Source organism: Heterodontus francisci, chromosome 7 (assembly GCF_036365525.1).
Source record: "Heterodontus francisci isolate sHetFra1 chromosome 7, sHetFra1.hap1, whole genome shotgun sequence".
In the NCBI taxonomy this organism is placed as follows: domain Eukaryota; kingdom Metazoa; phylum Chordata; class Chondrichthyes; order Heterodontiformes; family Heterodontidae; genus Heterodontus; species Heterodontus francisci.
Window position 1 is genome coordinate 125,458,769 of NC_090377.1, and position 26,181 is coordinate 125,484,949.

A 26,181-nucleotide genomic window follows, 5' to 3' on the forward strand; every position below is an offset into this window, starting at 1 on the left:
GATGCCATCTTTCGGATGAGATGTTAGACCGAAGCTCCGCCTGTCCCCTTCAGGTAGATGTAGAAGGTATCACAGTATGTTTGGAAAAAGAGCAGGAGAGTTCTTCATGGTGTCTTGGTCAATATCTATTCATCAGCCAACATCACATAAACAGATGATCTGGTCATTATCACATTCCTCTTTGTCAAATCTTGCTGTGCACAAATTGGCTGCTGCATTTCTTACATGACTATACTTCAAACAAGTACTTCATTGGCTGTAAAGCACCATGGACCATCCTGAGGTCCTGAAAGGCACTATAATAATGCAACTCCTTTCTTTTTATCAACATGGGACCAAACTTCTGCAATATGAGTAAGTCCACAGAATAGTACAATGCCCAGTGTTGTCACACAATGAAAATTACCAGCACAGACCCCATGCAGTTTTGACGGGTGAGGCATCTCACTATGTGCGTTCATGTGAGCACAGCTTTCTCCTAGTGGCAATGCAGATTCACAGCCAACGGTATAACTCTGGTCCTGTCTGCTGCTCTCTGTAGATAATGTCAGACCGAAAGAGCAGACTTAGCAAATCTCCCCTGCACATTACCAGAGTGGAGATGACTTACAGTGATATAAATGGGGCCGTAACTGCACTCTAAGGCCCAAATCATAGATAAAGGATGAAGAGTTCTGCAGGTGGAGGGCGAGCCGTGGAGCTGGGATGGAGGACAGGCCATAGTAAAGCTTTAAGAATTGACAGTTCTACTGGGTTCAGGACGGATGGGTCTACAGGGTTAAGGATTGGCAACACTACAGCATTAAAGATTGGCATTTGTCTAGAGTTAAGGCTTGGAAGTACTACAGAGATCAGTATTGACCATTCTATGAGGTTAAAGAATAATTGTTCTGTGAGGATAAAGACATTTCTACAGAGTTATGGCATGACAGTTCCACAGTTTCAAAGATAGACATTATTAGAGTTAAGGATTAACCTGGTTTAAAGTTTGACAATTCTAAAAGGTTTTGATTGAATGTTCTATAGGGTTAAGGATTCACAGTTCTATAATGTTGGGGATTGACAGTCCTACAGGGTTAAGCATAAAAAGTTCAACATAAAGTTTATGATTGACACTTCTACGGGCTTAAGGATGGAAACGTTGACATGATTTTGGTTTAACAGTTCTACAGTGTTAAGGATGGAAATTCACATGATTGTTAGTTCCACAAGGATGAGAATTGACAGTTGTACCCAGTTAAAGATTGATGTGTATCAGATTAAATATGGACAGCTTTGCAAGGTTAAGGATTGACTATTATAAAGGGTTAAGGATTGAGAGTTCTATAGGTTTAAGCATGGAGAGTTTTTCAGGATTAAGGATTGACAACTCTACAGGTTAAAGATTGATATGTATCCAGATTAAATATTGACAGTTCTGCAAGGTTAAGGATTGATGGTTCTACAGGCTTAAGGATGGAAATCCTACAGTGTTAATAATTTTACAGGATTAAGGATGGACAACTCTTCAGCATTGAAGTTTGGCCATTCTGCAATTTTAAGCATAGAAAGTTTTTACAGAGTTATGGATTGACAGCTCATCAGGGTTAATGATTTACAGTTCTACAAAGTTAAGCATGGAGAGTCCTACAAGTTTAAGGATTAAAAGTTCTACAGAGTTGAGGATTGACAACTCTACAGGGTCAAGGATTGCTAGTTACTTCCATCGTGCCAGTCGCACATAATGCCATCTCTGATCACTTTTGTATATCGCTCTCCACCCCATCTCCCATCCTCCAACCCTAGGAGGAACCTTTGTTCCAGGACAGCTTTGTTATTTAATCTCTCCTGCCCTCTGCCCTATCACACACCTTCCCTTTTGTTTTTCCACATCAACACCCTCCCCCCACTCTTCACTCGCTTAAAACCTAATTCTTTTCTAACCTTTGCCAGTTTTGATGAAAGGTCACTGACCTGAAACATTAACTCTGCTTCTCTCTCCACAGATGCTGCCTGACCTGCTGAGTATTTCCAGCACTTCTGTTTTTATTTCAGATTTCCAGCATCTGCAGTATTTTGCTTTTATTCTACTTCATTCTATGTCGGCTGCTGGCAAAAAACATTCTCCCGATTCACTACAACTGCACTTCAAAAATTCCAACTGGCTAGCCTTTGGTCTTTCATTCACCACGAATATCTGCAGCGACTGATCCATTCAACCAGATCCTCACCTATATCTTTGATGTCTGAGTCTCTTTAAAACGTTAATCTTTCACCCAGGTTTTTCTGCCTGGTACGGCCTTTCTCTTCGCTCCCTTAAGTCCAATGGACACAAACGGGAACGGATATGGTGGACAACTGGTTTAGCCATTCATAGCCAGATCTAGCTGGATACATAAAGCACTGCTGTGTCCTGCTCACTATTTCCAGGATCACCCTGGAGTGCAAAGATTAACCCCTGGCTTCTTTTCTCGACTACAAACTGTTTTTCTTAAACTCCTCTCCCCGTCCCCTCCACTCTCACCTCCAACAAGTGTGAGGAGCTCATGGATTTCCTTGTCACTAAGATCGAGACCATCCAATCAGCTGCCTCTGCTGCTTCCCTCCTTTCTCCTAACCCACCTGGCCAAACTTCCTCTAAATCTACCCGCTGCCTTAGCCTTGAACTCTGATCTTTCTCTAGTTTCTCTCTCCTCATGACCTCGGCGAGCTCAATTTGACCATGAGACCCTGCTCCCTCGATCCTATTCCCACTAAGCTGCTGACGACCCAACTTTCCTTCCTGGCTCTCACGTTAGCTGACATTGTTAACAGTTCTCTCTCTCCTTCAAATCTGCTGTCATCACCATTCTCCTGAAAAAAAAATCACTTTTGACCCCTCTGTCCTTGCAGATGACTGCTCCATCTCCATGCTCGCTTGCCTCTCCAAAGCCCTTGAACGTGCTGTCCCCTCTGAAATCCGGGCAAATCTATCCCCCCCCTCCCCAATCCGGGTTTCCATCCCTGCCTAGGTACCAAAAAAGCTCTTACCAAAGTTACAGATGACATACTGTGTGACTGTGACTGTGGTTAACTATTCCCCCTCGTCCTTCTCCACCTGTCTGCAGCTTTTGACATGGATGTCCACACCACCCTCCTCCAACGCCTCTCCTCCGTCATCCAGCTGAGTGGAACTGCACTCGCCTGGTTACATTTTTATCTATCCAATCGTAGCCCAAGAATTACCTTCAGTGGCTTCTCTTCCTGCTCCCACACCATTACCTCTAGTGTCCCTCAAGGATCTATCCTAAGCCGCCTCCTATTTCTCATTTACATGTTGCCCCTCGGCAACAGTATCCAAAAACGTGTCAAGTTCCAGAGGTGTGCTGACGACATCAACTCAATCAGTCCTTCCACACTCCCCAAATTGTCAGTCTGCCTGGTCCGACATCCAGTACGAGATGAGCAGAAATTCCTTCCAATTAAGTACTGGGAAGACTGAAGCCATTGTCTTTGGTCCCTGCTACAAATTCTGTTCCTTAGTCACCGACTCCATCCCTCTCTCTGGCAATAGTCTGAGGCTGAACCAGACTGTTCGCAACTCTGATGTCATATTTAACCCAATATGAGCTTCCAACCATATATCTGTGTCATCACTAAGACCGCCTATTTCCTCCCCCATGTCTTTGCCCCTGCCTCAACTCATCTGCTGCCGCAGCCCTCAACCATGGTTTGTTATCTGTAGGCTTGACTATGCCAATGCTTGGAGGGTCGGCTTTCCATCTTCCACCCTGCACAAACTTAAACTTATCCAAAACTCTGCTGCCGTGCCCTAACTCGCACTGAGTTCCGTTCCTCCATCATCCCTGTGCTCCCTGACCTACATTGGCTTCAATTATAAAACTCTCATCCTTTGTTTTCAAATCCTTCCATAGCCTCACTCCTTCCATCCCTATAACCTCCAACTGCCCTACAACTTGCAAAGATCTCTGTGCTCCTCCAATTCTGGCCTCTTGCGCATCACCTATTTTAATTGTTCCACCATTGACGGGTACGGCTTAAAACCTACCTCTTTGACCAAGCTTTCGGTCACCTGCCCTAATGGCTGCTGATGTGGCTCGGTATCAAATTTTGTTTGATAAGACATCCCAAGGCACTTCACAGGGGCGTTACAACGTTAAGGTGTTCTATAAATGTAAGTTGTTGTTGCAGTGAGAGCACTTGCTGTTCTACAGGTTAAGGATCGGCAGTTTGACAGGATTAGGAACGGAAGGACACAAAAGCAAAATGCTCCAGATACTGCAAGTCTGAGATTAAAAACAGAGAATATGGTGGAAATACTCAGCAGGTCAGGCAGCATCTGTGGAGAGAGCAACAGAGTCAACGTTTCAGGTTTTTGATGGCTTTTCTGTCATGACTGACAATCACACAAGGTTAAGGAAGGACTCCTGTTTAATGATTAAAATACTTCTTCAGTGTATTCCTGCTTCCCAGTAACTAGGATTTTCCAAACTTGTTCCTGGGACACTGTCATCCTTTTAATGTTGTTTTGAAGTGAACCTGACCAGCATGCGAGCTGAATTTATTTCTGTGGGCACTGTCAAGCTTGGGACCAAAGAGGAGCGAAATTTGTCACTTTACCCAACCATGGCTGGCAGGGTGGGGAGGCTGGGTGAGGGTGGGTTACTATTGAAATGTGGATAACACTGGTTAGGATCAGACAGCTCAAATGGGCCTCCAACTCCCTCACACAGGCCACCCTCACACTAACTTATCTTGCAATTTAGTGACCTAATGACCGATACACAGAAGATAAAGTATGGAAGTAGGTCATTCCGCTCAAGAGGTTTTTCTGTGTTTACTCTTTACGTGAGCAAATAATTCCAGTTATGTTTTCCTGGCATCTTCCCATATCCCTTCATTACCCCTCCTCCTGCATTCACCTATCTAATCATGAATATTGACAATCTTTCTGTCTTAATCACTAACCCTGGGAGTGATTTCCACATCCTCTCAACTCCCTCTGTGTGAAGACGTTTCTCCTGCTCTCTGTTCCAAGGCTCTTACATTTAATCCTGTATCTATGGCCCCTTATTCTCGAGGCTTCAATTACAGGAATCAGTTTCTTTATACCCTGTCCCTTCCTTTCGCAACTTTAAAAACTTTTATCATACATCCCTTTAATCTGTGTTGTTCTAATGAGAAAACAGCCCCAATCATATATTGTATAACGTTGAGGCAGAACAGAGGGACCTTTTGCTCTGCATGTTGACCATTATTATACCCAGAGTTGTCAACTCTGCTAGCCATATTCCTGGAGCTTCCATCACTCAACCTCCTTCCTCCACCTACTGCCCAATCCAGTAAAGGACCCATTTTAAATCTCCAGTACCTTTATAATTAATAAACAGTGTTCAAAGAAAATGATAAAAGCACACAATTATTACACACCCCTATGATTTGTCTCCTGAGTTGCTCACAGCAGTATCAAAGAGATTATTTTTTAATTCCTGAAGACTCCAGGGAAATCCTGGAGGATTGGCAACAATAGGTATACCTGATCTGGGATGAGCGAGTGGGACGGTAACCCACTGATGGTCTGTCACATCCAGGAGGCGACGGGAGAAAATGGCCTGTAAGGAGTAATATTGCATCATCTGCCCCTCATTCATGCATCTGGCTTTCCCTGTTCGAATCAAATAGACAGGCACTAAAGAGAGAGTTACTGAATGAGTAGTATGTCCAATGTAGCACACACATTCCTATCCCTTACATTCTGTTCATATCCCCCACATTCAGTGTGGTACACACCTATTCCTATCCCTCACATTCCATGTAAGACCCGCCTGTTCCTACATGCCTCTTCATTTCTCTCCCCCGTGGTGGGCTTGAAGGTGGTGAAAGCATTTAATCTGGCAGGACTTCTGTCGCTGGGGTCCTTAATGCCAGGGAAGGCCTGCTGCTGCCCAGTTAAGTGCCTGATTGGCACGTAATGTTTTTTGGCCTTTCCGCAAAGAGGCGATGTGGGGTTCTCGCCAGCTTTTCAGCCGGTGGCCGAGACTCCCATTGCTAAAATAAAATACCGTCCATTGAATCATGGAATGATATAGCACAGGAGGAGATCACACATCCCATTGTGCTTGTGCCAGCTATTTGAAAGAACTCTGCAATTGGTCCCACTCCCAGCTCTTTTCTGCAGTCCTACAAATTTTTCCTCTTCAAGTCTTTTTCCATTTTCTTTTTGCAAGATTTTATTGAATATGTTTCCACAAGCCTTTCAGGCGGTGCATTCCAGATTATAACATCTTACCATGTAAAAAAAAATTCCTCGCGTCTCCTCTGGGTTTTTTTTTACCTTTACTCAGTGTCCTCTGGTTACTGACCCTTCTGCTACTGGAAACAGTTTCTATTTACACTATTAAAACCCTTCCTGATTTTGAACACCTCTATCAAATTTCCCCTTAACCTTCTCTGACCTAAGGAGAACAGTTGCTCTCATATCTGTAACTGAAGTCTTTCATCCCTGGAGGGAGCTCTCCAGAATTGACCACATTATTCCAGCAGCATCCTAACCAGTGTTTTACAAAAGTTTAGTATAACTTCCTTGCTTTTATGCCCCTATTTATAACGCTAAGGATTCGGTATGCTGTTTACAACAGTTCTGAGTTTCATGTCATCTGTAAATTTTGAAATATGTCCTGTATATTCAAGTCCAGATCATCAATGTGTATCAAAAAGAGCAGTGGCCCTAATACTGACTCCCTGGGAACACCACTGCACTTTTCCCTCCAGTCTGAAAATACTCTGCTTTCTGTCCCTTAGCCTGTTTTGTATCCATGCAGCCACTGCATCTTTAATCCATAGACTTTAATTTTGCTAACAAGTCTATTATGTGATATTTTATCAAACGCCTTTTGAAAATTCAAATACACAGCATCAACCACATTGCCCTCATCAACCTTCTCCGTTACTCCCTCAAAGAACTCAATCAAGTTAGTCAAACATGATTTACTTTTCACAAATCCATGCTGCCTCGCATTTATTAACCCATATTTTTCCAAGTGCCAATTAATTTTGTCCTGGATTAATGTCTCTAAACGTTTCCCCACTGGTTGGTTGGCCTGTAGTTGCTGGGTTTTTCACTCTCCCCTTTTTTGAACAGGGGTGTAACATTTGCAATCCTCCGGTCCTCTGGCACCTCCCCCGTATCTGGGGAGAATTGGAAGATTGCGGTCAGAGCCTCTGCTATCTCCACCCTTACTTCCCTACGCAACCTAGGGTGCAACCCATATGGACCGGATGACTTTTCTACTCTGAGTTTTGCCAAGCTTTTAAGAACCTCCTTTTATCTATGTTTACTCTGTCCAATTTCTCTACATCCTCCTCTTTTACTGTGACATTGGAAGCATTTTCTTTTTTAATGAAGGCAGATACAAAATGCCTCAGCCATGCCCTTTGTCTCGCCAAAAGATCTCCTTTTGGTCCCTAATTGGCCCCACCCTTCCTTTTAACTAGCATTTACTATTTATATGTTTATAAAGGACTTTTGGGTTCCCTATTATGTTCACTAATAATCTATTCTCATATCCTCGCTTTGCTCCTTTTGTTCCCTTCTTTAATTCTCCTGTGTACTTTTCAATTTTCATTGTAATACACCGCTCTTCAGATAATTTGGGATCATACTTCCTAAGTGTTTGTTTGATAGAACAGGCTGCCAAGGGAGTCAGTGGCAGAAGCTCGTCCTCATTCACTCAAATTAGTTCGATCTCTTTCGGGAAAGAGCATTTTGGGATACAGAATATGAGTAATTTGAGATAAGAGGCCGCTCTGTACCTCTGTCTCCCCTTTACATTTGGAATCACTCCTGTTTCTCTTCTCTCCACTAAGGTTGCTAACTCTGTTTTTGATGTATCAGAATCAAAGAATCATAGAAAGTTTAAGGCACAGAAAGAGGCCACTTGGCCCATCGTGTCTGTGCCGGCTGAAAAACGATCTACCCATTCTACTCCCACTTTCTAGCATTTGGTCCGTAGCCCTGCAGTTTACGGCACTTGAGATGCATATCCAGACTCCTTTTGAATGAGTTGAGAGTTTCTGCCTCAACTACCCTTTCAGGCAGTGAGTTCCAGACCCTCACCACCCTCTGGGTGAAAAAACTTTTCCTCATCTCCCCTCTAATTTTTCTACTAATCACTTTAAATCTATGCCCCCCTCGTCACTGACCCCTCTGCTAAGGTAAATAGACCCTTCACCTCCACTCTATCCAAGCCCTTCAAAATGTTGTACATTTCAATTAGATCTCCCCCCAGTCTTCTCTGTTCCAAGGAGAACAACCCCAGCCTATCCAATCTTTCCTCATAGCTGCATTTTTCCAGTCCTGGCAACATCCTCATAAATCTCCTCTGTACCCTCTCTGGTGCAATTACATCCTTTCTGTAATGAGGTGACCAGAACTGCACACAGTATTCAAGTTGTGGCCTAACCAATGAGTTACACAGTTCCAGCATAACCTCCCTGCTCTTGTATTCTATACCTCGGCTAATAAAGGAAAAGATTCCATATGTATTCCTGGAGGTTTCATCACATGACCCTCTCCCTCCACTGGTTGTCCAACATGTCCATTCTCACAGCAATTGGAAAGCAAACAGAATCTTTGATACCTAAATAGATGATTCTTAACTGTCAGCCAAACAGCCTTTTCCTCCCCAAACCCCACAATTTTCTAACTAATATACAACATCATATAAAGGAAATGATTTTTTTTTAATATCCCTATGAATTTTCTCCTGGGTTGTCCCGGCAGGTTTGCGACCCTGTTCTCCGTGGCCTCCAGCCTTTGCATGTCCTCTTTTTGGGATGTGGCAATCTGAGACTCCCAAGAGTAGTCTGACTGATGGCACTAGGCGTAACTTTAGAATTGTCAATGAGGAACACATCAGTCCTGCTTGGTAGCTTAAAAGTACACTGTTAACCCATTTTAAAGCCACACTTTAGTCCATGAAACTCCAATGTGACTTGAAGATCACAACACAGTGAAAGAGAGGGGACAGGGAAATCCCTGATAAAGTGATGCTTCTGCATTCTCAGGTGCAGTTTAACATGAATTAGGAGCTCAGGCCTCCACGTGATTCTCAAATGCTAATGAGGCAGGGGATTAAATCCTTCCCTGCTTGGTCAGCATCAATGATGATCAGGAAAATCTAGGCCAATATTTCCAGCTTTTTCAGTGCCTGGACCAAAAGCAAATAATACTCTACTCACAGAGAAGGAGTCCACTTTCATAGAAGCAAAAGGCCCTAAAAATATTTCCCAAGTTTTGATATATCGGGCAGAATTCTACCGGCCCCTCAATGCCGTGGGTCAAAGTGCGGCGGCCAGTAAAATTCTGCGGGGAGAAGCCTGCCTCGACCCACGACGTCGAGAAGGGCCCACCATGTATTGCCGGCAGCGGGGGGATCTCAGTGCATCCCCCACCCCCAACGCCTGGCAACGGGCCTTTCATCTCCATATGCAGATTGCCAATAAATATATTAAAAATAACTGACCTGCCGTCACACGCCAATTTTATGGCCTCCGTTCAGCCTTTGCGCACCTTCAGAACTCCGCACGGATTTCCGAGGCGAGAACCTGGTGGGGAGGGGGTGGGGGGGAGTAATAAAAATTTTGGGTGGGGGGGTGGAGGAGCGGGCTAGTCAATTTTTATTGGATGTGACGGTGGGAAGGGGTTGAAGGGCAAAAGATCGAAGGTTGGGGGGAAAGTTCGGGTATTTGAAAAATCAATGGATGGTCATTTCAGGCAATGAAATGACCATTGTGGGGTTGGGGAAAGGCCGCCATTACTTACCTTTCTATTTAGTAACATTCACTTACGTTTTGCCTTTAAAAATTAAAATTAATTGTAAGGGCTCAAAGCCCTTTAAAAATGTCACCGGTGCCTGCGCAGTGGCGCCGGACGCCGTTGCCAGGGACGCAGCGGCTGCCCCCACATGTCATCAGGGGCGGGCGGTCCACCCCCACTAAATAAATGAGCCCCTGCATGAAATATCATGGGGGCTCTTCGGCGGCCGCTGAGTTTAAAGGGCACCACTGCGGAACACGGTGCCCGAATACAATTCAGCCCACCATGTGTAACACTCATCCCTTTTCTGTTAGGGTTGGGAGGGGGAGCATGAAGAGAGGTGTTGGGACTTTACTCAGTCTCAGCTTCAGAACTGCAATGTGTAGGTAGTTACGATTGTGCTGACTGCTTCCTTCAGTGCTGCCGTGTTCAATTCTGATCTGTGTGTCTGTGGAACTGTTTTATTGTAAGCTCCTTTGACTGTGTTTTCTTCTGACTTATGTTTTACAGAAAACAGAGGCCTTTAATGAGGTGAGTGTGATTACATTTCTGTTTAACACCATTCTACTCAAGTTAAACCATATTTCTGTCTGATCCATAAGCAATAGTTAATTCTTGCACGTTCGGTGGGAGAAGTGGCTCTTAAAGCCATGTTACCTCACAGCTTATTGGTTGAAAAGTCCAACTTGGATGGGATTCCTTTTGCCAACCTCAATTCCTAGTTTCATCCAGCACTTGGTGGGCACGGAGGCAAGGTCTCTGGGAGGGAGGTTGTCCACCTCTTTAGGGGTTTAGCGAATTCACATTATACCAGTTATTCTGCCACCGCCCCCCTCAGTTTGCATTGCCACCTTGTGGCAGTTCACCAGACTCTTCCCCTTCCCACCACCCAACACCCCCACCCCACTAGCAAAGAAAATTGTATCTCCACAACAGCATGGTACACTTGGCCTTTAAGAGTTCCAAGTACTCTGCTGTAGTTTTATGATATGAATTGTTCCTCGCAAGGAACAGGCTACTGAACATGTGTCAGTCACAAAGGGGGTTGAATAAATATTGACAAAGAAATATTAAAGGGTAGGGCAAATGGGATTAGCACAGATGGCTTTGATGTGGAGCTAGCACCAGAGCAGTCAGCTGAATGGCATCCTTGGGTACCAGATTGAGCCAAAGATTGGAGTGGTTTGGGTGAGTGCTGTCAATGGAACCCGGAGGGGTAAGGGAGTAGGAAGAGCGTGAGATGGGGAAAGCAAGAAGGAACTGGTCAATTTTAGCATGCCGTGATCCCAATGTTATTGTGACAGTATGTCTTGGCACTGTTATTAAATTTTGTTGCTCGTGATATCGGACGATGCCACGGCAATGCAGAAGTGATGGAGACCACGCCCCTGTTTCCTGAACTTGGTGCCTGGGGATCTGAATGTTGCTGCCATTTGACACCCTATAGAATCTTTTTGTACACTGTAACTGAGAGAATTTAGTTAACAGTATTTATATTGAAAGAAAGACAGGAGAGACTAATATTTTTAGTCTGAGCTTTCTGTCTCCTATTATGATTGAGTAATAACTATTAAATAAAAATTTAGCCTTTGTTTGAATATTGATATATGATTAAACATTTCCTTCATTAACCATTACACTCTGTGACTTACAGTGTTATAAGATGAAGTGTCTGGAATATCCAGGTGGCATTGGCTTAAAGGGATTCAAAGGGCGGAAGGTGAGTAGAATCAAACATTATTGTATTTCATTTGAAACCAATACAGGAACTTTAGACTCCAGACTAAGAGGCTTCAGCATGTGTCTTCATGGCACTAGACATTAGTATGTTGACTCCCTTGGTCATCAAGGAAGGGTGGGACTCAATGTCCTCTGGGTTGTTTGCTCCTCAACATTGGTGATATCTGTGGAGCTGGCTGTCTTGACTGACCTCCTGGTCTTGGTTTGCAAAGTTTTCCCTGCTCCAGGAGAATGGTGGTGAGGTGGCATGGTGCACTGCAGGGAATGCACTTCCTCTCCATGGACTTCCACTTCTGTCGAATGAATCCTGCAGGAGTGTAGTCAGCAGGAACAACGAGGCTGGGGGAGGGAGGAAGCACGTGTCTCTCTCACTTGCCTGTGCCGGCTTGTGCCTGGTGTCAAAAAGATCATCTAGGGACAAGCGTGGTCAATGAAAAGCTACAAATGCTGGAGGCCCTCCAGCCTCTGGTAGTGAAATAATATGTTGTTAGTTTGCATGGAAAGTCTTCAGCAGAATTCCACCCCCTCCTCCCCCCACACCCCCCCCCCCCCCCCCACTGCTGGGTCTACCCCAATTTCAGCTGCAGAGCCATACAAGCCAAGAAGAACTCAGCTCCATGCTGAGCAAACTGACCTCGCCCAGGCCAACAAGAGGGCCCTGCAGTTTGCCTTGAGTGTGGCTGTTGGTGTGAGGTTGTGTTCAGCTCTGATGCCCATATGGATTAATGGCCTGTACGCTCTCTCTGTCTAAACTCGCACAGATTAAATGGCTCGTTGGACAAGGTCCCAGGGGAGAGTCAGTGGTTCAGCAGAGCAGAGGAGAGGGCAAAGCGGATAACTAGTAGGAGCCTTGTTACAAGCAAGCTTCGAAAATTTTGGTTGCCAACTTAATTCAGTAGGTGACACACCTACCTCCTAAATTAAGTCATGGGTTCACGTTCTACTCCAATTCTCGTTGAGGACATGTTTTTAGATGGCACATCAGTACTGGCGGAGTACTGCACTGTCGGAGGAGTCGTTCCTTGGGTGAGGTATTAAACAGAGGTCCCATTTGCTCTCTTCGGTGGAGGTAATAGAAGTCGAGGCACTCCTCAAAGAAAGGGAAGTTAGTTCTCCCTGGTCTCCTGGCCAACACTCATCCCTTAGTCAGCAGCAGAATAACTGGTTGTTTATCATTGACGATTGTGGCACACCGCTAATATCAAATGGCTGTTGTTTTTGCCTATCTGACAATAACTGCACTGTCATTTCCTGTATGTGTAGCACTCTGAGACATGTCTGAGAAACATGATAAGTTCCATCTAAATGCAAGTCTTTCTTTTCTCAAGTAGAGATATGTGAAACAATACTATATATAACCTTTGTCTTTATAGGGAGAAAAGGGAAGAACTGGTGACATCGGTGATCCAGGCCTAATGGGACGGCAAGTAAGCGTCATTTTATCAAGAGATCTTTTTTAAAACACCAGCTTTAACTTTTTTTTCACATTTGTGAATAAAATTTCCTTTTCTTCTTGGTGTAGGGCGATCCTGGTATCGAAGGCCCCATTGGATTCCCTGGTCCTAAGGTAAGAGGCACATCTGCTGGTTGGCTGCTTTGCTGGCTTGGCGGGTCTTCCAGGATTTCAGCAACTCCCATTTCCCAACCTGAAAAATCCAGGCAGGCCCGAGGAGAGCCGAATCCTTTTATCCCTCCGAGTCCTGGGGAATTAGTTATTAAGCTTTTCTGTCCATGAATTTTTTTCAGTTGCAAAAACATATGTCCTCTGCCCCAGTACCTTTGCCACTTCCTGGCTTGGGGGGAGGTGAGTGGGTGGGGAGAAGTGGTGATAATACAGTCTTGAGTGGATGTAGGCCATATGTACTGTACATCATATAGATGAATTATATGGCCAGCTTTGAGGTTGAAATCTCACTGTCAGATGTTAGTGATGGCCGTGTGTACATACTTGAAATTTCATGGAGGTGTTGGCCTGTCTGTTTACTAAATGGGTTTTTTTTACACTAAAATACTTTAATTTTTAAACTGAATTCAAATTCTCAAACTGCCATGGCGGAATGTGAGCTCACGTTTTTTTTTCTGGACTATTAGTCCAGGCCTTTGAATTTCGAGTCCAGTAACACAACCGTGGAATATGTAAATACAAGTTAGTCTCGGCCCAGCGGATGTGAGCTCACAGCTCCAAAAACCTCCCCTCGTTCCAACCTACCCTGGCAGTCTCACCCAGAGAGCTGGTACGCAAGTTCGAGAAAATTCACGTGGCTACTGCAGGGAGTGCTACTTTGAGGCTTGAGCCAAGGGTGCTGAGGCATATTCTAGGCAGAGTAGAGGGGAGCTGTGCTCTTTTTGATACATATTGGGGAATGCTTAGTTCCTCGCTTACAGGAAAGAGGGTAAGCTGGACAGAAAGCAAACACAAAGGGTGTGCTGCCCCAGGACATTTTCCCTGCAGTTCTTCAAATATAATTTACAGCACAGCAACAGGACGTTCTGCCACCAGGTCTATGCTCCAGACAAATCTCCACCCACCCGACTTCATCTCACCCTGTTAGCATGTCCTTCCCTTCCTTTCTCCCTCATGTGTTTGTTTAGCTTCCCCTTAAAGCTTTTATGTTCTCTGAGCTTTCCCTGGACCATGTAACTGAGCGCAGACATGGAGTAGGAACATGCCCAGTGTCAAAATGTTAACCAGGTCGGAAGGGCATCGCTTGGACAGTATTAACCATTCCCCACCACGACACCCTCCACCACCACCCTCCACCACCACCCCCCCCCCCACCCCACCCCACCCCACTCGAGCCCGACCACTCAAGTAGGATTTCAAGCTTCAGGGTCTCTGAGTTCTGCTCTCCACCAGATGGAAGGTCCTGTGGCTGGTGGTCAGCAGAGCAGCTACAGGCCTCTATCCCTAATCCCAGCGGAAGGCCCCACCTCCGCTCAGGTGTGTGCCTGCATCATGCAGCTGACTCGGGCCCGGTGAATTATGGGACTGCTGCTCCTCACGGGAACAGCGCCACTCCAGTATGTTGGGCCAGTCAGAGGCCCAGAGAAGGAAGATCATCCCTACACTTGGCATTTACGTATGTTGCATCTGACCAGGGAGGGGCTAAATGCTGGCACTGGTGATGAGGGCAAGGTTGCCACCATTGCTGCCTGGGTGGTAATCTGGTTGAAGAACATGCCCGGTTTTTCATTCCATTGAGTTGAATGGTGTGAAAATCTGGCAGGTTCTACGATGGGTGGGTGACTCACTCTGCCGGCTTGGTGCCCAGGTGAGTAAGGTATCTAAATGTAAAACATTTCATCCCCCAGCACAACATCTTACAAATCGATCAGTGCATCATGCTTTAAATCACGCTGGCAACTTATCGCACGTGGGTCGGACACTTTGCGCTCCCTCGATTTGAAACATACCAGTAACCTGTGCTCTGATTGGTTGTGCTCATGTCATTTCCTTTTTCTTCCTTTCCCAGGGTTATCCAGGCTTGATGGGTGAAAAGGTGAGGCATCTTTTTAAATTTCCATCTCTTATGTTCAAATACAAGTGTTGACATGAAGAAGGGCGTATTCGAAGCTGGGTGACATTGTTGACACATTTTCGAAGGTTTGGTGACCGAAACCTGGGTGGGGACATCAGACCCCTGTTCCAAAAAGGGTGGCAAGTCAGCAACCCTCGACGGGCCTTGGCAGCATGTGGTCTGTGCCAGATTTGGCGGCATACCTTATCTGCATTTCACCGGTAAGCTGTGGATGCCAACTGGACATCCAGAGAGCAAGTTGGGCCTGTTATGGGGCACCAATTGGTAGCAGTGGCTCCAGGTCCATCGCGGGAGGCTCCAACACCACAAGACAGCCACCCAAAAGCAACTCACCGTGGAGCAGAAACTTGAATTTCCTTCCAATTTTAAAGTGGGGAGGCAGTTGTGGGATTCGGGTGGCAGGGAAAGGTAATGCTGGGGGGTGGCGGTGGTGGGCGGGGGCGAGACGGGGACCGGCAGTGGCCTGCAGTTATTTTGTGGGGCCAGCAGGGGGAGCACTCCTCTTTCCTCCTCCAGAGATTATGAAAATTTACGACAGTTTCAGGCCTATTTTTGCCTCCCAGAGCAGGGACTGGCCGCTTAATCCAATCTAAAGCTGGAGGAACTGTCCAGTTTCACACCAACAGCCGGTATGGGACCGAATCAGCCTGTATCAGGCAGACGCCCATGCAACTAAGAGTTGTTTTGCTTGAGACACACTCCCTGGTCATTCTGGCATGTGAGACCATGGCCCTAATTTTTCTGTTCCATGTCACTGATTTCAGGCCTAACAAACAGGTGCATTGACGGACAATATTCCTCCCCCAGCCCCCTCCTACATGTTTCAAATGGACAATGAATGGTTTAAAGTTTTGACAGTGGGGTGCATATCGTGCCAGCGTGCCGGCACATACAGAAAGCTTTGGCTAGATTCCGGGAAGCCATTTGCCAGTGCGCACTGGCAAGCCACCCCTTCCAGTGGTGGAAAAGGCCGCCACTGTTTTGAGGCCCATGTCCTTGTTTGGATCCAACTGGCATAGCTGCGGAGGGCAAACGGTCATCTAGAGACAGCTCGATGGTTTTGGTGCGAGCAACAGGTGCAGGTAAGACCTGGGGTGGGGTGGGCAGAGAGGCGAGGTGAGCCCAGGTCAGCATGGGCCCACGCTACGTTTGTGGCACTTGGTGGGAACACGTCTGCTTCCTTCAGCTCCACCAGTGTAAAAGTACCAAAGAAGTGTTTGTGGCCATTACAGCAGTTGCCTTTAAGATCTACTGCGCACACATCCTATTAAATTGCAATTGGGGTCCTAACACGCCACTCGCACCCCAGATTGATGAAGGTAAGACTCCTACCACCTGGTTCACCCGGGTGCAGCAGACGTCCAGGCAATTACAAAATGGTAGCAGCCCAAGCATCGCCGACAATGGAGCGTCAGGTTGACCAACTCCAGTTTGAGGCCCTTGCCCACCCCCTTAGCATTGATTCCAGTCCCATCAGCTCTCGGTGCTAGCACCTTGCTTTCACCAAGTTGGGAGCGAGCATCACGCAGTTGGGAGGCACAGGAGAGCATGCAAAATCTCGAAACAATGCAGAGGAATCTGAGCTCTGGGGGAAAATAAAAGAACCCCGTCACAGAGCTGAACTCCGGCCAGTAAAACCGCTTTGGCCCAAAGTTACAGAAATGAATGAATTTGGGGCAACAGTCCTGCCTTAGAGGTTCTTGTCCACAGTCATGTTGTTCACACTTACATGTAATGGCCTAAGATCCTTCATTGAATGAAAGGTGCCTAAATAACACTGCAGAAAGGGGGAAGCGGGGGCAATGTCATTTCAAATCTTCCTATCCTTTCTGGGGCTTCAATTTCAATATATTACAAATATTGTCACTAACATGTTCCTTTTTTATGATTGTAGGGTGAAATCGGAACAGAAGGTAAGAAGGTAAGATCACTTAGTGCCACACTCTCTCGTGCGCTCTCTCTCGTGCGCTCTCCAACTCTCGCGCGCTCTCTCTCTTTTCCCCCCCGTTAGCTCAGCTTAATATTTTCCCTCTTTTAAATTGTGGTACTGTTTACATATCCCTAATGCTATCCCATGACTTCTCTTGTATCCTTCAGGGTATTGCTGGATTGCCAGGCCGAGATGGAATTAACGGACAGAAGGTAAGCTCTTTGATCCCGTATGGGGTAAAGATCAGCCATGTTTTAGGAATGTGTGGTTTGCAGTGCAGAGTGAAACAATGTTGTTGAGAACTGACTGGGGAGGGGTAGACACTCACCTCACCTTCAGGAGCTGGATTCAAATCCAATAGGAACCGAATAGCTTGAAAAGCTCTCTTGATTGGGTGGATAGAGAGAGACTTTTTTTTTTGTTATTTGGGGATTTAGGCGCAAAATGCAGTGGATGCTAGCTCAATGAGTAATTTTAAATCTGAGATTGATAGATTTTTGAAAGCCATGAGTATTGAGAGATATGGAGAAGAGGTAGGAGAATGGAGTAGGGGTACAGATCAGCCATGAGCTCAATGAATGGCAGGACAGGCTCGAAGGCACGAATGGCCTGCTCCTGTTCCTGTGTTCTTGATGGTTGTAGAGGCGATGTATGAAATGAGTCTCGGCAGGTTCACCTCAGTTATAATGAGCCTCCACTAAAACTTCACCACTAAATTGGCCATCATATTCAGAGACCATGCAAGATGGTTGATGGGGTGTAGGAAATGGATAAGTGCCATGTTTATTTGCTGCATTAGTACATGAGGTGTTCTCTGCAGAGCTCTGGCGTAGAATATTTGGAGGTTTAATATATTTATGACTAAGTTACACCTTATGAGAGCTTGTGAAGATTCAGAAAAGGACATGGTCCACTTCCCCAAGCACTAACACCCTTCACCTCAATGAACACAGGAAGATTTGTTTCTGATCACCCATAGAGAGAATTGTTGCCTGTATAGCGATGGTGTTTGTGAAGCTAGAGTTCTGATTGGATGAAATGCACCTTTGGGAGACTCTCCCACATGGCAACCAATCACTCTAACATGTCAAAAACTCTCCCCGCCATGTTTAACAATTTAAGAAGGAGGACAGCAATGTCACAATCAATAGCTACAATGCACCCATGTATTGTTGGCAATTGGCATAGGGGTAAACAGTTTGGAAGGTTAAATGCATGGCTGAAGGAATAGTCTGGGAGACAGGGGTTTCACTTCATGAGCCACTGGCACCAGTACTCAGGGAAGAGGGAGCTGTTCCGTTGGGACGGGCTCCACTTAAACCAGCCTGGAACCTTTGTCTTGGCAAATTGAATAACTAGGGGGCTTGACAGGGCTTTTAAACTAATAAAGAGAGGGTGGGAGGATTCAGGAAAGGGTAATTTCAAAAGCAGCCAAGGAAATGTCAAGGCTGAGGAGCAAAGCAGCGTTTTGGGTAAAAATAAGCAGAGCGGGTCAGAGAAAGGACAGAGGAAGTAACAAAGGTAATAGGGCATAGTGACTTAGGGTGAGGTCAGGGAACATGAGAAAAATATTAAAGTGAAAGGCACTATACCTGAATGTGTAAAACATTCCCAACAAATTTGATGAATTAATAGCACAAATAAATAGGTTTGATCTAATAGCCATTACAGAGACTATCTGCAAAGTGACCAAAGTTGGGAAATAAATAATCCAGGATACTTACCTTTTAGAAGAGATTGGGTAACGAGAAAAGGAGGAGGGGAAGCCCTGATAATAAAGGATTGGATAAAGACAGTAGAGAGAAAGGATCTTAGCTCAGAAAATCAAGACATACAATCAGTTTGGGTGGTGCTAAGAAACGGCAAGTTGCAGAAAACATTGGTGAGAGTTGTTTACCGACCCCTTAACAGTAGTTGTAGTGAGTGTAGAATATAAATCAGGAATTAAGAAGTGCATATAACAAGGGTAATACAGTAATCATAGGGGACTTTAATCTTCATATAGACATAGCAAACCAAATTTGCAGTAACGGCTGGATTTATGGGCCCTCCTGAGGTGGGGTTAGAGGCGGGTTGCGCCCATAGAATTGCGGGGGTGGGGGGGGAGGAGCAGGTGGAGGACCTGTCGCCGAGCAATTTTGCCAGGGGCGGGATAGGCCAATGATGGCCTTCCTGCCCAGATGCCAACTGAGGCCCTTAAGTGGCCTATTAATGGCCGCTGAAGGACTTCTTCACCCTGCCGCTGGGATTTAACCAGTGGTTGGAGGGGGGGGGTTCTTCCATGTGGGGACGGCAACTTGTAAAATGAGGCACCCTGTCTGTGGGCTTGTAGTGGGAGGGGAGGAACCAACCTCCCTGGGCAATCTGTGGCCCATGGAGGACCCCCGCCAGAAAAATTTCCATCTCCCTGGACCATCCTCCTACTGTACTTCACAACCATCGTCCCACCCCCACCTCGCCACCACCACCACCCTCCACCCTCCACCCCCGGCTACTGGGACCTTCCAGACCGGCCTAACCTGAGGTCTGGGTCTCCAATGCTGGGCCTGGGTCCAAGGCCTCTGCAGTACCGACAGTGGTCACCGCTCCCAATGGCGCTGTTGATACTGTTGAGCTGCTGACCCTGTGATTGGCCAGCAGCTCTTGGCAGCGGGATCCCTGTCTTTAAAGGGACATGGATCCTGGTGCCGGACACTTAGGTTCTGGAAGAATGGAGGATCGCAGGGCGGTGGGAGGGGGGCCTCGAAAAGGCCAAGGTGGGGGTCCCCCCGCCAGCTGCACAAAATCCAGCCCATAGTGTGGAGGACGAACTCATAGAATGTATACAAACTGGTTTTCTAGATTGGTATATCAAAGAACAAACCAGGAAACAGGCTATTTTGGATCTAATATTGTGCAATGAGAGAGGGTTAATTGATGACTTTTTAGTAAGGAGACCTCTGGGGAAGAGTGACCATGATATGATGGAATTTTATATTGATTTTGAAAGTGATTTAACTGAGTCAGAGAGTAGGGTCTTAAACCTAAAGAAAGCAAACTACATGGGCGAGTTGGCTAAGGTAGATTGGAAAACTGCATTACAAGATATGACACTAAAATAAAAACAAAATACTGCAGATGCTGGAAATCTGAAATAATAACAAGAAATGCTGGAAATACTCAGCAGGTCTGGCAGCATCTGTGGAGAGAGAAGCAGAGTTAACGTTTCAGGTCAGTGACCATCAGAGGTGAAGGTTAACTCTGTTTCTCTCTCCACATATGCAGCCAGACCTGCTGAGTATTTCCAGCATTTCTTGTTTTTATTACAAGTTATGACAGTAGACAAGCAATGGCTATCATTTAAAGAATTAATACATAATTTCCAACAAATGTACATTCCATTAAGGCACAAGAACCTCACAGAAAAAGTGGTTACTGTGGCTCACAAGAGGAGTTAAAGATAATATTAGATTAAAGGAAGAGGTTCATAATGTTACCAAAAAGAATAATAAACCTGAAGGTTCAGTGGATTTTAGAATTCAGCAAAGGAGGACCAAGCTATTGATAAGGAAAAATAAAAGGAAGTATGAGAGTAGACCAGCTAGAGACAGAAAAACAAATTGTAAACATTTCGATAGGTATGTAAATAGGAAAAGATTAGTGTAATTAAACATGGGCCCTTTAGAGGCAGGGACAGGTGAAATTATAATGGGGAATAAGGAAATGGCAGAAACATTAAACAAGTACTTAGCACCTGTCTTCACGGGTAGAAGATACAAAAAACAAATAATGGGGAACCAAGGGCCTAGCGAGAATCAGGAACTTAAAGAAATCAGTACAAGTAAAGAAATAGTACCGGAGAAAGTAATGGGACTAAGTGGTGACAAATCCCCTGGATCCTGCATCCTGGAGATTTAAAAGTAGCTGCAGAGATAGTGGATGCTTTGGTTTTGATCTTCCAGAATTCCTTAGATTCTAGAACAGTTGCCATAGATTGGAAGGTAGCAGACATAATCCTACTATTTAAGATAGGAGGAAGAGAGAAAATGGGAAACTATAGGCCCGTTAGCTAACATCAGTAAGAGGTAAAATGCTAGAATCTATTATTCGTCACGTGGTATCAGGGCACTTAGAAAATCATAATATGATTAAGCAGACCAATAGGGAGTTATGAACGGGAAATCATGTTTAATAAATCTGTTAGCGTTATTTAAGGTTGTAACTAGTCGGCTGGATAAGGAGGAACCAGTGGATGTAGTGTATTTGGATTTATGAAAAGTATTTGAAAAGGTGCCACAGAAGGGGTTATTCCACAAAATTAGGACTCATGGGAGTGGTGGTAATATATTAGCATGGATTGAGGATTGGTTAATGAACAGCAAACAGAATAAATGGGATATTTTTGCGTTGGCAGGTTGTAACTGGCAGGATACCTCAAGGATCAGTACTTGGGCCTCAGCTATTTACAATTTACTTTAATGATTTAGATGAGGGGACTGAATGTAATGTATCCAAGTTTGCTGATGCTACAAAGTGAGGTGGGAAAGTAGGCAATGAGGAGGAAGCAAAGAGGCTGCAGAGGGATATAGACAGGTTGGGTGAATGGGCAAGAACATGGCTGATGGAGTACAATGTGACGAAGTGTGAAGTTATCCACTTTGGTAGGAAAAATGAAAAAAACAGAATATTTTTTGAATGGTGAGAGACTGGGATGTGTTTGCATTCAAAGAGACTTGGGTGTCTTTGTACATAAATCACAAAGTTAGCATGCAGGTACAGCAAGCAATGAGGAAGGCGAATGGTATGTTAGCTTTTGTTACAAAGGGATTGGAGTATAAGAGTAAGGAAGACTTACTACAATTATACAGGGTATTGGTGAGACCACACCTGGCGTACTTGCCCTAGAGAGAGAGCGCAGTGAAATTCATTAGACTGGTTCTGGGGATGAGGGGACTGTCCTGTCGGGAGAGATTTAGTACACTAGGTCTATATTCCCTGGAGTTTAGAACAATGGGAGGTGAAACATATAAAAGTTTTAAGGGCATTGACAGGGTACTTACTGAGAAAATGTTTCCCCTGACTGGGGAATCTAGAACACGGAGTCACTGTCTCAGAATAAGGGATGGGCCGTTTCGGACTCAGATGAGAAATGTCTTCACTCAACTGAATCTTAGGAATTCTGTACCCCAGAGAGCTGTGGATGCTTAGTCTTTGAGTATATTCAAGACAGAGATTGATAGATTTTTGGGTACTGGGAATTAAAGCATATGGGGATAGTACAGGAAGGTGGAGTTGAGGTACAAGGTCAGCCATGATCTTATTGAATGGCAGAGCAGGTTTAAAGGGCTGTATGGTCTACTCTTGCTCCAATTTTTTTATGTTCTTATTATAACTGTGCTATACAGTGTGTGTCAGCGCATACAATATACCCATGTATTATATGTGACGCAATGTGTACGATGTATCATGACTGTGCTATGCATCATTGAAAAAGTGTATGCTATATATCCAGTTGTTACACCTTTAAAATGCAGTACAAAATGTTTATTGTGTATAAATTTGGATCAAGTAGCGCAGTCAATGTGAATGCTGTTGACAAGATTAGATCATTCAGAGGAATCAGGATAAACGTTATGTCTCTGTGTTGTTAAATTCAGGGAAAGCTTGGACGTATTGGACCTCCAGGATGCAAAGGAGACCCTGGTGACATGGTAACTTAATTATTAGCTGTTCTTCGTAGAACCATGTTGATGCTCATTACCTTCAGTAATGCAGTGCATTACAATGGGGGAAGGGGTGTTTACCTTTTGCTCCTAATCCAAGATGTGTTTTGAGCCTGTTTGTGATTAGCTTTGGAAATTTGAAAAGCAGCACGCAATGTGGGCCTCCATTTTAAATACATATTCTAAAATCACGCTACTGCTATATCCAGCAATATAGAACAGGGGATCACCTTACAGCCTCTCAACTTCACCCTTCCTTTCCCGTCTTTCCATGCCTCTGACCTTATTCATTCATTGTCCAATCCTACCCATTCTTCCTGTTGATTCAACTTTACATTAGTCAACTTCTCTCAGACCATATTCCTTTAAAATGGCTCATTCCTCAGAGTTGCGATGCCTTTGTTTCTATAATAATTTGTCAGTGATCCTTATGCCTCCAGTGCGGACAAAGCTCCAGCCTTCTGATTCCCATGGCTGTGTCTTGATTCCCCTCAGGTCATTCAATGGAACAATTAAAACCTTATTTCTTTCATTTCTTCAAATTACATTTCCTTCATAGCTCACCAGTGTAACCAACAGCCGCCACCTCCTCCCTTCTGAACTCTCCCCTCAATCCTCCTTAATCTATTGATGTTCTTGGCTTCTCTGACTTCAAATGGGACTCCCATATATCTTCGATGACTAAATATTTCTCCCAGAAGCTTGGTTTGTGCCCCAGGCTGAATGCTTCTCACCAACTCTTAATCTCTCTAAAGCTCAACTCTGTTCAATGTCAGGATGTCTAATATCTGGTGCCTTTCTCACATTCCAAGACTGGATAAATAAAAACGCTTGTCAAATCCTCTTTGGCCAATGATACTCTATAAATTTCCCTCTTGTGCCTCCTAAATGGCAAATGATTTCCTCCTCAATGCATCCTTAGTGTGTTGGAATTAAGACTCATCACAGCTCCCACTCCAGATTACTTTTCCAAGACCTTCTCCCTTGTGCGGTTATAAACCCGAGCCAAACATTATTTCCTGATTTACTTCCTCTCCTCTTACTGTTTTCAATATTCTTGGTGTCCAACAACAACAACTTGCATTTCAGTAGCATCTTCAATGTAGTAATATGTCCCAAGGCATTTAGCCCAGTACTATGGGCCTGGGCCCTTCACCTTGTTTAGTTTAGAGATACAGCACTGAAACAGGCCCTTCGGCCCACCGAGTCTGTGCCGACCATCAACCACCCATTTATACTATTCCTATACTAATCCCATATTCCTACCACATCCCGACCTGTCCCTATATTTCCCTACCGCCTACCTATACTAGGGGCAATTTATAATGGCCAATTTACCTACCAACCTGCAAGTCTTTTGGCTTGTGGGAGGAAACCGGAGCACCCGGAGAAAACCCACACAGACACAGGGAGAACTTGCAAACTCCACACAGGCAGTACCCAGAATTGAACCCGGGTCGCTGGAGCTGTGAGGCTGTGGTGCTAACCACTGCACCACTGTGCTGCCCCTTGATGTCTATATATATCTTCTAAAAAAAAAAGCAGAGCTCTGTTCGTTAAAGGTAGGATAGATCATGTAGATATATCAAAAGTGAGCAAATTTAGGGCAAGGAATAAACAAGTATGTATTGCAGTTATAGTACACTGTGAGGAAAATATGTGTGAACTAATTGAAGTACAGCGTAGGGATAATATTTGCTCATGCTATACGCTACTAAAGGGAAAGGAGTCTTAATATACCAATCTATATACTGCCCCTCAAGGACATGATGGCAAGTTCCACATCTATACCGCTGACACAATTTCCTCCAGTTAAACATTTGGAAAACCAAAGCCATTGTCTTTGGCCTCTGCCACAGACTCCTTTCCCTCACTCTGGCCATAGTCTGAGGCTGAACCAGACTGTTCACAACCTCGCCATCTTATTTGAACCTGAGCTGAGCTTCTGACGTCATATCCTCTCCATCACCAACACAGCCTACTTCCACTTCTAATATTTCCCATCACCCATCTACAGCCCTGCCTCAGCCCACATGCTGCTGAAACCCTCATCCATGCTTTTGTCATCTCTAGAGGCATCTATTCCATATCTCTCCTGGCCAGTATCCAATATTCCACCCTCCATAACCTTCAGCTCACCCATATCCTATCATGCACTATGCCCTGTTCATCCATCACCCTCGTTGATCTACGTTAGCTCCCAGTCTATCATGCTTCGATTTAAAAATACTCATCCTTGTGTTCAAATCCCTCCATCGCCTCGTACCTCCTTATCTCTGTAACCTCCTCCAACTTTACAACCCTGCAAGAACTCTGCATTCTTCCAATTGTGGTCCTTTGTGCATTCCCCACTCCTTTTTCGCAATCATTGGTGGCTGTCCGTTCAGCCGACTGGGTCCTAAACTCTGTAATTTCCTCCCTAAACTTCTCTACAGCTCTATTTCTCTATCCTCCTTTTAGATGCTCCTTAAAACTTACCCCTTTGAGCCAGCTTTTAGCCAACCATTCTGACCAGTATTTCCTTTAGCTTGATATCAATATTTTTCACTCCGGTGAAGCATTTTGGGTTGTTTTACTTTATTAAAGGCACTATATAAATGCAAGTTGTTGCTGTTGCATGTGTGTGTGTGCATTAATATATATACATATATATCTGAAAGGTGACTATATTTGGGCAACCACTCACATTGGAGATCTGATGGAGGCCTTCACGAGTGCATTAGGTGTCAGCAGCCAAGGATCTTGCTGTGTGCAAATTGGTTGCTGCATTTCCTACAATGCAACAGTGACTACACTTCAAAAGTACTTTATTGGCTGTAAAGCACTTTGGACATCCTGAGGTCATGAAAGACGCTGTTGACGTAGAAGTCTTTCTTTCAGCACACAACCAAAAGTGCTTTGGGCTCAGAACCTTAATAATTTAACAATCCTATTGAATAAAGATGTGGCCAGAAGACCTCCTGCCATTTCAAAATGTAGCCCAGCTGACTGGTAGCCGAAGATTTACCAGATAGCTGTGAATTTCTAACCAATGATGCACGGTGTAACTCATCGAAGAGCAGTGGGAAATTTAGCATTGATAGGGTTGATGCTTCTAATTAATTGTCCTGTGTGCTGTGCACGAATGAGGCTGTGATTCAATTGCCCATAGGGACCCCCTGGTTATCCTGGACAAGCTGGTGACAGAGGATTTTCTGGTGATCCTGGACCTAAGGTTTGTGTGTATTCATGTTTTTTTATTATTAAGTTCACCGATGAGCATTCACATAAGAAGAAGAGCCTAATTCGCCAGCAACAGATGCTTAACCTGCGGCTAATACGTTAGTTGGCCCTCTAACATCAAGGCCAAAAGTCAGCTGCGTGAGTAATAGAGAAATGCCCACTGTGGCAGCAGGCTCTCCCGAGGTTAGGGTTAAGATACAGAGATGATGGAGCTCCACTCAATGTCTAATCACGCTACAAGTGCCTCACAAA

The 26,181-nt window shown here is 44.9% G+C and overlaps 1 protein-coding gene across 2 annotated transcripts in view; it reads left to right on the forward strand.

Moving 5' to 3' along the window:
• col6a2 (collagen, type VI, alpha 2) overlaps positions 1–26,181 on the forward strand; it is an 88,050-nt gene that overhangs the window by 16,933 nt on the left and 44,936 nt on the right. For both annotated transcript variants that reach the window (XM_068036127.1, XM_068036126.1), the window contains exons 4-12: positions 10,307–10,327; positions 11,451–11,516; positions 12,910–12,963; positions 13,059–13,103; positions 15,010–15,036; positions 16,970–16,996; positions 17,173–17,217; positions 22,642–22,695; positions 25,859–25,921. In XM_068036127.1, the coding sequence (XP_067892228.1) occupies positions 10,307–10,327; positions 11,451–11,516; positions 12,910–12,963; positions 13,059–13,103; positions 15,010–15,036; positions 16,970–16,996; positions 17,173–17,217; positions 22,642–22,695; positions 25,859–25,921 (402 nt within the window). The remainder of the gene's footprint in view (positions 1–10,306; positions 10,328–11,450; positions 11,517–12,909; positions 12,964–13,058; positions 13,104–15,009; positions 15,037–16,969; positions 16,997–17,172; positions 17,218–22,641; positions 22,696–25,858; positions 25,922–26,181) is intronic.